Consider the following 12684-nt stretch of genomic DNA (forward strand, 5'->3'; position numbering starts at 1 on the left):
GCAACTGACCCGTCTGGTAACTCTGCGACTTTGAGCTTCACCGTTACAGTTAATGGTGAGTTGTTGATGATGATAAAGATGATATAAATAATAAGGGTGGTGATGATGATAATAATGTGAATGTTGATGATGAAGATGATGATGATGATGACGATCGCGATGACCTTACAAAACATCACATTACGTAGAATTTCATAAAATTCATTACATTGCAATCCAATACATTATAAATTTATAACGTTACTTTACATTTTAGACATTAAATTTGGTACTTGGTAGTATAATATTACATTGCATTACATACCGAGGGCCCTTTTTCGGCATCAAATTTACCAAAATGTACGATTACATAAAAACATAAAATGTCATTTTGACAAGGTAACCATCTCGTTGTTGATCTGTTGATATTGCAGATAATGAAGACCCCACTTTCGACGGCATAGTGAGCAATATGACAGCGAACACTGACATGAATCAGTCCTATGCTATTGTGACATGGAGTGAACTCACCGCGTCAGATAACTCTGGTTCAGTGACTTTGACATCGAATTATAATCCTGGCGATGGATTCTCTATCGGTAACACCTATGTGACATATACAGCAACTGATCCGTCTGGTAACTCTGCGACTTCGAGCTTCACCGTTACAGTTAATGGTAAGTTGTTGATAATGATAAAGATGATATAAATAATAAGGGTGGTGATGATGATAATAATGTGAATGTTGATGATGAAGATGATGATGATGATGATGATGACGATCGCGATGACCTTACAAAACATCACATTACGTAGAATTTCATAAAATTCATTACATTGCAATCCAATACATTATAAATTTATAACGTTACTTTACAATTTAGACATTAAATTTGGTACTTGGTAGTATAATATTACATTGCATTACATACCGAGGGCCCTTTTTCGGCATCAAATTTACCAAAATGTACGATTACATAAAAACATAAAATGTCATTTTGACAAGGTAACCATCTCGTTGTTGATCTGTTGATATTGCAGATAATGAAGACCCCACTTTCGACGGCATAGTGAGCAATATGACAGCGAACACTGACATGAATCAGTCCTATGCTATTGTGACATGGAGTGAACTCACCGCGTCAGATAACTCTGGTTCAGTGACTTTGACATCGAATTATAATCCTGGCGATGGATTCTCTATCGGTAACACCTATGTGACATACACAGCCACTGACCCGTCTGGTAACTCTGCGACTTCGAACTTCACCGTTACAGTTAATGGTAAGTTGTTGATGAAAATAAAGAAAATATAAATAATGTTGGTGATGACGATGAAAATAATATGAATGTTGATGATGAAGAAGATGATGATGATGATGATCGCGATGACCTTGTAAAACATCAAATTACGTAGAATTTCATAAAAAAACATTACATTGCAGTCCAATACATTATAATTTTATAACGTCATTTTAGAATTAGACATTAATTATACTTGGTACTTGGTAGTGTAATAACTAGTATTACATTACATTACTTTTGAGGATAACCATTTACCAAAATGTACGATTACATTAAAACATAAAATGTCATCGTTGACGTTAGTCTGTTGATATTGCAGATAATGAAGACCCCACTTTTATTGGCATAATAAGCAATATTACAGCAAACACTGACATGAATCAATCCTATGCTATTGTGACATGGAGTGAACCTACCGCGTCAGACAACTCTGGTTCAGTGACTTTGACATCGGATTATAATCCTGGCGATGAATTCTCTATCGGTAACACCTATGTGACATATACAGCAACTGACCCGTCTGGTAACTCGGTGACTTTGAGCTTCACCGTTACAGTTAATGGTAAGTTGTTGATGATGATAAAGATGATATAAATAATAAGGGTGATGATGATGAAAATAATGTGAATGTTGATGATGAAGATGTTGATGATATTGATGATGATCGCGATGACATTGCAAAATATCACATATCTAGAATTTCATAAAATTTATTACATTGCACTTCGATACATTATAAATTTATTTCATCACTTTACAACAGACATTCAATTATATTTGGTACTTGGTAGTGTAATACTTCATGACATTATACTTTACATTACATACCGAGGGATCTTTTGAGGGCATCAAATTTACCCAAATTACATTAAAACATAACATGTCATTTTGATAAGGTAACCATCTTGTTGTTGATCTGTTGATATTGTAGATAATGAAGACCCTACTTTCAATAGCACGGTGAGCAATATTACAGCAAACACTAACATGAATCAGTCCTATGCTATTGTGACATGGAGTGAACCCACCGCGTTAGATAACTCTGGTTCAGTGACTTTGACATCGGATTATAATCCTGGCGATGAATTCTCTATCGGTAACACCTATGTAACATATACAGCAACTGACCCGTCTGGTAACTCTGCGACTTTGAGCTTCACCATTACAGTTAATGGTAAGTTAATGATAATGATGGTAGTGGTGATGATAAATGTTAAATGTTTCAATTTTACTGTCATAACATTAACTCATAAAATGTAGTCATTTTGACAAGGTAACCATCTTGTTGTTGATCTGTTGATATTGCAGATAATGAAGACCCCACTTTCGACGGCATAGTGAGCAATATTACAGGAAACACTGACATGAATCAGTCCTATGCTATTGTGACATGGAGTGAACCTACCGCGTCAGACAACTCTGGTTCAGTGACTTTGACATCGGATTATAATCCTGGTGATGAATTCTCTATCGGTAACACCTATGTGACATATACAGCAACTGACCCATCTGGTAACTCGGCGACTTCGAGTTTCACCATCACAGTTAATGGTTAGATAATGATAATTATGGTAGTGGTGATAATAAATGTTAAATGATACAATTTTACTGTCATTATATTAACTATATAATGTAGTCATTTTAGCCAGGTAACCATCTTGTTGCCGATCTGTTGATATTGCAGATAATGAAGACCCCACTTTCAATAGCACGGTGAGCAATATTACAGCAAACACTAACGTAAATCAGTCCTATGCTGTTGTGACATGGAGTGAACCCACCGCGTCAGATAACTCTGGTTCAGTGACTTTGACATCGGATTATAATCCTGGCGATGAATTCTCTATCGGTAACACCTATGTGACATATACAGCAACTGACCCGTCTGGTAACTCTGTGACTTTGAGCTTCACCGTTACAGTTAATGGTAAGTTGTTGAATAAAAATGATATAAATATTGAGGCTGGTGATGATGATAATAATGTGAATGATAATGATGATGATGACGTTGATAATGATGATGATCGCGATGACCTTGCAAAACATCACATTACGTAGAATTTCATCAAATTCATTACATTGCAGTCCAATACATTATAAACTAATAACGTCACTTTAGAATTAGACATTAAATTGTACTTGGTACTTGGTAGTGTAATATTACATTACATTACTTAACATTACATACCGAGTGCCCTTTTGAGGATGCAAATTTACCAAAATGTACGATTACATTAAAACATAAAATGTCATTTTGACATGGTAACCCCATCTCGTTGTTGATCTGTTGATATTGCAGATAATGAAAACCCCACTTTCGACGGTGTAGTGAGCAATATTACTGAAAACACTGACATGAATCAGTCCTATGCTATTGTGACATGGAGTGCACCCACCGCGTCAGATAACTCTGGTTCAGTGACTTTGACATCGGATTATAATCCTGGCGATGAATTCTCTATCGGTAACACCTATGTGACATATACAGCAACTGACCCGTCTGGTAACTCGGCGACTTCGAGCTTCACTGTTACAGTTAATGGTAAGTTGTTGTTGTTGTTGATGATGATGATGATGATGATGATGATGATGATGCAAGCCATATAAAGATAAATATGATAATACTGAGGGATTTGATGATGATAATAATGTGAATGTTGATGATGAAGATGACGTTGATATGTTCGTGATGACCTTACAAATCATAACATTACGTAGAATTTCACGTTAAAAACATAGATTTATAACATCATTTTACAATAGACATTGAATTATATTTCACTATATTTGTACTTGGTGTAAGTATTATACTACATTACATTACATTACATTACATTACGTTACATTACATTACATTACATTAAATACCGCGGGCCCTTTTAGGGCATCAAACGTACCAAATGTTTACATTAAAATACAATGATTATACGATTACATAAAAACATGAAATGTCATTTTGACAAGGTAACCATCTTGTTGTTGATCTGTTGATATTGCAGATAATGAAAACCCCACTTTAGACGGCATAGTGAGCAATATTACAGCAAACACTGACATGAATCAGTCCTATGCTATTGTGACATGGAGTGAACCCACCGCGTCAGACAACTCTGGTTCAGTGACTTTGACATCGGAATTTAATCCTGGTGATGAATTCTCTATCGGTAACACCTATGTGACATATACAGCAACTGACCCGTCTGGTAACTCTGCGACTTCGAGCTTCACCATTACAGTTAATGGTAAGTTGTTTATGAAAATAAAGAAAATATAAATAATGTTGGTGATGACGATGATAATAATATGAATGTTGATGATGAAGAAGAAGAAGATGATGATGATCGCGATGACCTTGCAAAACATCGCATTACGTAGAATTTCATAAAATACATTACAGTCCAATACATTATAAATTTATAAAGTTATTTTACACTTTACTTGGTACTTGGTAGTGTAATATTACATTAGATTACTTAATATTGCCCTTTTGAGGGCATCAAATTTACATAAAAACATAAAATGTAATTTTGATAAGGTAACCATCTCGTTGCCGATCTGTTGATATTGCAGATAATGAAGACCCCACTTTCAATAGCACGGTGAGCAATATTACAGCAAACACTAACGTAAATCAGTCCTATGCTGTTGTGACATGGAGTGAACCCACCGCGTCAGATAACTCTGGTTCAGTGACTTTGACATCGGATTATAATCCTGGCGATGAATTCTCTATCGGTAACACCTATGTGACATATACAGCAACTGACCCGTCTGGTAACTCGGTGACTTTGAGCTTCACCGTTACAGTTAATGGTAAGTTGTTGAATAAAAATGATATAAATATTGAGGCTGGTGATGATGATAATAATGTGAATGATAATGATGATGATGACGTTGATAATGATGATGATCGCGATGACCTTGCAAAACATCACATTACGTAGAATTTCATCAAATTCATTACATTGCAGTCCAATACATTATAAACTAATAACGTCACTTTAGAATTAGACATTAAATTGTACTTGGTACTTGGTAGTGTAATATTACATTACATTACTTAACATTACATACCGAGTGCCCTTTTGAGGATGCAAATTTACCAAAATGTACGATTACATTAAAACATAAAATGTCATTTTGACATGGTAACCCCATCTCGTTGTTGATCTGTTGATATTGCAGATAATGAAAACCCCACTTTCGACGGTGTAGTGAGCAATATTACTGAAAACACTGACATGAATCAGTCCTATGCTATTGTGACATGGAGTGCACCCACCGCGTCAGATAACTCTGGTTCAGTGACTTTGACATCGGATTATAATCCTGGCGATGAATTCTCTATCGGTAACACCTATGTGACATATACAGCAACTGACCCGTCTGGTAACTCGGCGACTTCGAGCTTCACTGTTACAGTTAATGGTAAGTTGTTGTTGTTGTTGTTGTTGTTGTTGATGATGATGATGATGATGATGATGATGATGATGATGATGCAAGCCATATAAAGATAAATATGATAATACTGAGGGATTTGATGATGATAATAATGTGAATGTTGATGATGAAGATGACGTTGATATGTTCGTGATGACCTTACAAATCATAACATTACGTAGAATTTCACGTTAAAAACATAGATTTATAACATCATTTTACAATAGACATTGAATTATATTTCACTATATTTGTACTTGGTGTAAGTATTATACTACATTACATTACATTACATTACATTACATTACATTACATTAAATACCGCGGGCCCTTTTTAGGGCATCAAACGTACCAAATGTTTACATTAAAATACAATGATTATACGATTACATAAAAACATGAAATGTCATTTTGACAAGGTAACCATCTTGTTGTTGATCTCTTGATATTGCAGATAATGAAAACCCCACTTTAGACGGCATAGTGAGCAATATTACAGCAAACACTGACATGAATCAGTCCTATGCTATTGTGACATGGAGTGAACCCACCGCGTCAGACAACTCTGGTTCAGTGACTTTGACATCGGAATTTAATCCTGGTGATGAATTCTCTATCGGTAACACCTATGTGACATATACAGCAACTGACCCGTCTGGTAACTCTGCGACTTCGAGCTTCACCATTACAGTTAATGGTAAGTTGTTTATGAAAATAAAGAAAATATAAATAATGTTGGTGATGACGATGATAATAATATGAATGTTGATGATGAAGAAGAAGAAGATGATGATGATCGCGATGACCTTGCAAAACATCGCATTACGTAGAATTTCATAAAATACATTACAGTCCAATACATTATAAATTTATAAAGTTATTTTACACTTTACTTGGTACTTGGTAGTGTAATATTACATTACATTACTTAATATTGCCCTTTTGAGGGCATCAAATTTACATAAAAACATAAAATGTAATTTTGATAAGGTAACCATCTCGTTGTTGATCTGTTGATATTGCAGATAATGAAGACCCCACTTTCGATGGCGTACTGAGCAATATTACAGCAAACACTGACATGAATCAGTCCTATGCTATTGTGACATGGAGTGAACCCACCGCGTCAGACAACTCTGGTTCAGTGACTTTGACATCGGAATTTAATCCTGGTGATGAATTCTCTATCGGTAACACATATGTGACATATACAGCAACTGACCCGTCTGATAACTCGGTGACTTTGAGCTTCACCGTTAGAGTTAATGGTAAGTTATTGATTAAAATAAAGATGATAAAAATAATAAGGGTGATGATGATGATAATAATGTGAATGTTGATGATGAAGATGTTGATGATGATCGCGATGACATTGCAAAACATCACATATGTAGAATTTCATAAAATTCATTACATTGTACTACGATACATTATAAATTTATAACATCACTTTACAATAATAGGCATTCAATTATATTTGGTACTTGGTAGTGTAATACTTCATGACAGTATACTTTACATACCGAGGGCTCTTTTGAGGGCATCAAATTTACCCAAATTACATTAAAACGTAACATGTCATTTTGACAAGGTAAACCATCTTGTTGCCGATATGTTGATATTGCAGATAATGAAGACCCCACTTTCGATGGTATAGTGAACAATATTACAGCAAACACTGATGTGAATCAGTCCTATGCTATTGTGACATGGAGTGAACCCACCGCGTCAGACAACTCTGGTTCAGTGACTTTGACAACGGATTATAATCCTGGTGATGAATTCTCTATTGGTAACACCTATGTGACATATACAGCAACTGATCCGTCTGATAACTCGGTGACTTTGAGCTTCACCGTTACAGTTAATGGTAAGTTATTGATAAAAATAAAGATGATAAAAATAATAAGGGTGGTGATGATGATAATAATGTGAATGTTAATGATGATGATGACGTTGATGATGATAATGACGATCGCGATGACCTTGCAAAACATCACATTACGTAAAATTTCATAAAAAACATTACATTGCAGTCCAATACATTATAAATTTATAACGTTACTTTACAATTTAGACATTAAATTATACTTAGTACTTGGTAGTGTAATATTACATTACTTAACATTGCATTACATACCGAGGGCCCTTTTGAGGGCATCAAATTTACCAAAATGTACGTTTACATTAAAACATAAAATGTCATTTTGACAAGGTAACCATCGTGTTGATCTGTTGATATTGCAGATAATGAAGACCCCACTTTCAACGGCATAGTGAGCAATATTACTGAAAACACTGACATGAATCAGTCCTATGCTATTGTGACATGGAGTGAACCCACCGCGTCAGACAACTCTGGTTCAGTGACTTTGACAACTGATTATAATCCTGGTGATGAATTCTCTATCGGTAACACATATGTGACATATACAGCAACTGACCCGTCTGATAACTCGGTGACTTTCAGCTTCACCATCACAGTTAATGGTAAGTAGTTTATGAAAATAAATGTGATATAAATAATTAGGGTGGTGATGATGATAATAATGTGAATGTTAATGATGATGATGACGTTGAATGATGATGATGACGATCGCGATGACCTTGCAAAACATCACATTACGTAAAATTTCATAAAATACATTACATTGCAGTCCAATACATTATAAATTTATAACGTTACTTTACAATTTAGACATTAAATTATACTTAGTACTTGGTAGTGTAATATTACATTAGTTAACATTGCATTACATACCGAGGGCCCTTTTGAGGGCATCAAATTTACCAAAATGTACGTTTACATTAAAACATAAAATGTCATTTTGACAAGGTAACCATCTTGTTGATCTGTTGATATTGCAGATAATGAAGCTCCCACTTTCGACGGTACAGTGAGCAATATTACAGCAAACACTGACATGAATCAGTCATATGCTGTTGCGACATGGAGTGATCCTACCGCATCAGACAACTCTGGTTCAGTGACTTTGACAACGGATTATAATCCTGGTGATGAATTCTCTATCGGTAACACATATGTGACATATACAGCAACTGACCCGTCTGGTACCTCTGCGACTTTGAGCTTCACCGTTACAGTGAATGGTAAGTTGTTGATGATGATGCATATAAAGATAAAGATGATAATAATGAGGGTGGTAATGATGATAATTATGTGAATGTTGACGATGAAGATGATGATGATGATGACCTTAATGATGATTGCGATAATCTTGCAAAACATCACATTACATAGCATTAGAATTTCATAAAATTCATTACATTGCAGTCCAATACATTATAAAACTCAAAACATCACTTTACAACAGACATTAAATTATACTTGGTACTTGGTAGTGTAATACCAAATGATATAGGCCTACTTTATATGGGGATTTGCCATTTGGTCTAATACCATTTGGTCTAATATCCATTTCGTCTACATCCATTTCGTCTAAACCCATTAAGTCTATATCCACTACGTCCAATAATCATTTGGTCTTTTAACCATTTGGTCCAATAACCATTTGGTCCGATAACCATTTAGTCTAATAACCAATATGTCTAAAACCATTTAGTCTAACAACCATTTAGTCTAATACCCATTTGGTCTATAATCAATAGGTCTAATAGCCATTTGGTCTAATACTCATTTGGTCTACAAACCATTTAGTCTTACAATCATTTAGTTTATTAATAAATAGACGAAATTGTATTAGTCTAACTGGTTATTAGACCAAACGAGTATTAGACCTAACGGTTATTAGACCAAATGGGTATTAGACCAAATGGTTATTAAAGAAATATTAGACCAAATGGTTATTAGATTATATGGTTAGTAGACATACTGGTTATTAGACCAAACAATATTAGACTAAATGGACAGTAGACTATATGATTATTAGACTAAGTGGCAATTAGCCTTTCTGGTAATAGACCAATTGAATATAGACTAAACGGGAATTAGACGAAATGATATTAGACCAAATGGCAATAGACCCTTTATATTACACACCGAGGGTCCTTTTGAGGGCATCAAATGTACCAAATGTTTACATTCAAATACAATATACGATTACATTAAAACATAAAATGTCATTTTGACAAGGTAACCATCTTGTTATTGACCTTGTACCTGTTGATATTGCAGATAATGAAGCTCCCACTTTCGACGGCATAGTGAGCAATATTACTGAAAACACTGACATGAATCAGCCCTCTGCTATTGTGACATGGAGTGAACCCACCGCGTCAGATAACTCTGGTTCAGTGACTTTGACATCGGATTATAATCCTGACGATGAGTTCTCTATCGGTAACACCTATGTGACATATACAGCAACAGACTCATCTGGTAACTCTGCGACTTTAAGCTTCACCATCACAGTTAATGGTAAGTTGTTGATGATCATGATGAAGCTGAATCAATGTCTTGTCCTCCCACCGCTGTAAAATCACTGGCGTGTCACCAAGACTCGGTGGCTATTTTTGTGAATAGAGTACAAATGCAGTTTCACGAATCATTGCATGATTTCTTCTTGCTATCTGAAATCAAAGGTTTTCACAAGTCCTCCTGCAGACCTTGATGAACTCCAGAGACGCATTATTGCATAAGTTGACATTCATTCAGATCTCTTATAGTTCCCCTTTATTTTTTGAAAAATCACCTATTACTTTTGTGTTTTTCTTCTCAGCCAACGACGCTGTCTTGCCTCCAACTACAGATGTTCAGACTGAACGTATGACTCAAGAGTATACTTCTGTTGAAACATATACTGAAGTAGTGTCTCGTGATAAAAGTTTTAGCAAAATGAAGTGTGCAATTAGATGTTTGACAACGACGCAATGTTACGCCTTTGCCTTTGATAACATTAACAAGGAATGCAGCCTACATCAAAATCTAGAATCTCCCGTGGACTACCCTTCTATTACTGGTAGCGCTTACTACCTTTGCGACGAAAAGAGTAAGCAAGTCAGTCAATGCGTGAAGGTGCAGATGTAACAAAGACCTCCCTTTCAGAAGTTCGCGATATTTCCTTTTCAATGCAGTGCGAATGTTTTTCTCCAAGAAAACCACTTTTCCAGGACATTGAAGTAGGTCTTAAGATGGTTCCTTTAAATGATTTGAGCTTTGTCCAATTTACTATTTAATATAATAAAAGAAGTTGATGTTAAAGGGAGGGAATAATTGATGCCTTTACTCTTATATGCTTAATCTTTGTAATTTCTTGAGCAAATTGACCCTCGTCTTCTTAACAGATTTTCCCCGTTGTACTAAAAAGCTCAAAATCTTAATCCATCGTTTGCGCTCATTTATAGGCTACATGTTTTAGCGAAACAAAATTGACCTATCACTTTACACTGGTGGTCGATCAACTGTCGAAGGTAAGAGGTTTGTTGAGTCCCACTTATTTTTATTTTTGATCTTTCAACAGTACAAAAATATTGATTTCAAACTTGAATAGAATGGTCATTGAAAAACGCACGTAAGATTGTTTTAGCCAAAATACCATTTTTAGCCTATTTTATTGTATATCGTAGATTTCCATCTGCATGCACACATGCCTCTACGATAAAAGTGAGATTTGTTTTACTATTTGACGAAAGAGACGAAATGCAGACACCCTCCACAAAAACATTATTTGAGTTTGAGCAACTATACTGATACAGGCGGCTGTACAAACATGTATTATTGTAAGACCAGTCTATTGTAATGTTTTTGTGAAGGGTGTCTGCCTTTCGTCAAAAAACCATCGTTTAGAAGCATTCAGAGAGAATTCTATAGCCAGAATTTCCCAATTTTGCAAGGGTCACTTATATTATGGCGTCATAGTGCCATAATTTGGATTGTTGGTATCATTGGATAGAGAAGACCCACAGTTATCCTTTGGTACTAATTAGAACAGTCTATGGTATAAAATTCCACAGTAGAATTGGTACATCTCCTCAGTAATATTAACGTCAGTATAAAGACACAGTTTCAAAATTAATAATCTGCTCCCGGGAATCTGCCCAAGAGAATTTTTGAAAGTATAGTAGGTAAGAACTTACCATGTGCCATCTTTTACCAGCATGGACAACTTTAATAGAAAACACACTATCTGCATGTGCAATATCCACTGTGTGCAATATCCATGCTTCTTTTTCACTGTATTTTAAAATGTTAGTCCGTTTTTTAATATTGTGAAATTCAAAATAACTAATATTGTGTTCATGTATTTATGCTTGTAATATGTTCATCGCCTTGAGATTTTTAATGTAATGCGCTTTATAAGAATAAATTATTACTATTATTATCATTATTATTCTGTCCTGTGTACAATAACAACATATTAAATGTGAAAACAAATTATATATACGAGATCACACTATTAAAATTATAAATCTCTATGATTATACTGTATATGGTAATATTTATTTCCAAAGGACGATGATTTAAGACCAGATTAAAATTGTGTGCACCATATCCCACAATCCATTGATTGAAAGAGCATTTCGTGATCCACAGCATGCATCTCCCCGCACACTTTTCTCAAAAAAGGTTGAGATTTTTATACCACTGGAAACCTCTGGCTACATAATGTTTGGGTACAACAAATTTCTTGCAGATTAATTCGTTTATCAAAAATATCTTGAAATTTAAATTACGTTCTGGTATACCAGAACGAAATTCCAACACATTGTCCATGGAAGAGGTTAATACACAATATCATGCGTAAGTCGCTAACGCAACAATGAAATCAACTGAAAATTTTGGGAATAAGCTTTTTTTGTGGATATCTACTGAAAAATGTCATAAACAGAGGATGCTAGGATCACGAAATCCTCCTTTAAGTTGCCCTTGCATGAGGTGCAGTTGGTGTTAATGCATTTTGCAAAATGTCATGTGCACAGTCAACCCCACTGCATGCTAGAATCATCAGGATTTAGATTTCTTGCAGCGTGGTAGATTGT

At 35.0% G+C, this 12684-nt stretch overlaps 1 protein-coding gene across 1 annotated transcript; it reads left to right on the plus strand.

Moving 5' to 3' along the window:
• The first annotated feature begins 1058 nt into the window (after positions 1-1058).
• On the plus strand, positions 1059-10732 carry LOC140154416 (hyalin-like). Its single transcript, XM_072176983.1, has 16 exons — positions 1059-1263; positions 1604-1846; positions 2216-2458; positions 2593-2835; positions 2969-3211; positions 3584-3826; positions 4284-4526; positions 4855-5097; positions 5470-5712; positions 6179-6421; positions 6750-6992; positions 7352-7594; positions 7972-8214; positions 8593-8835; positions 9881-10123; positions 10425-10732. The coding sequence occupies exons 1-16, from the start codon at positions 1059-1061 to the stop codon at positions 10730-10732; spliced, it is 3915 nt and encodes a 1304-aa protein (XP_072033084.1).
• The last annotated feature ends 1952 nt before the right edge of the window (positions 10733-12684 follow it).

Source organism: Amphiura filiformis, chromosome 6 (genome assembly GCF_039555335.1).
Source record: "Amphiura filiformis chromosome 6, Afil_fr2py, whole genome shotgun sequence".
NCBI lineage: Eukaryota > Metazoa > Echinodermata > Ophiuroidea > Amphilepidida > Amphiuridae > Amphiura > Amphiura filiformis.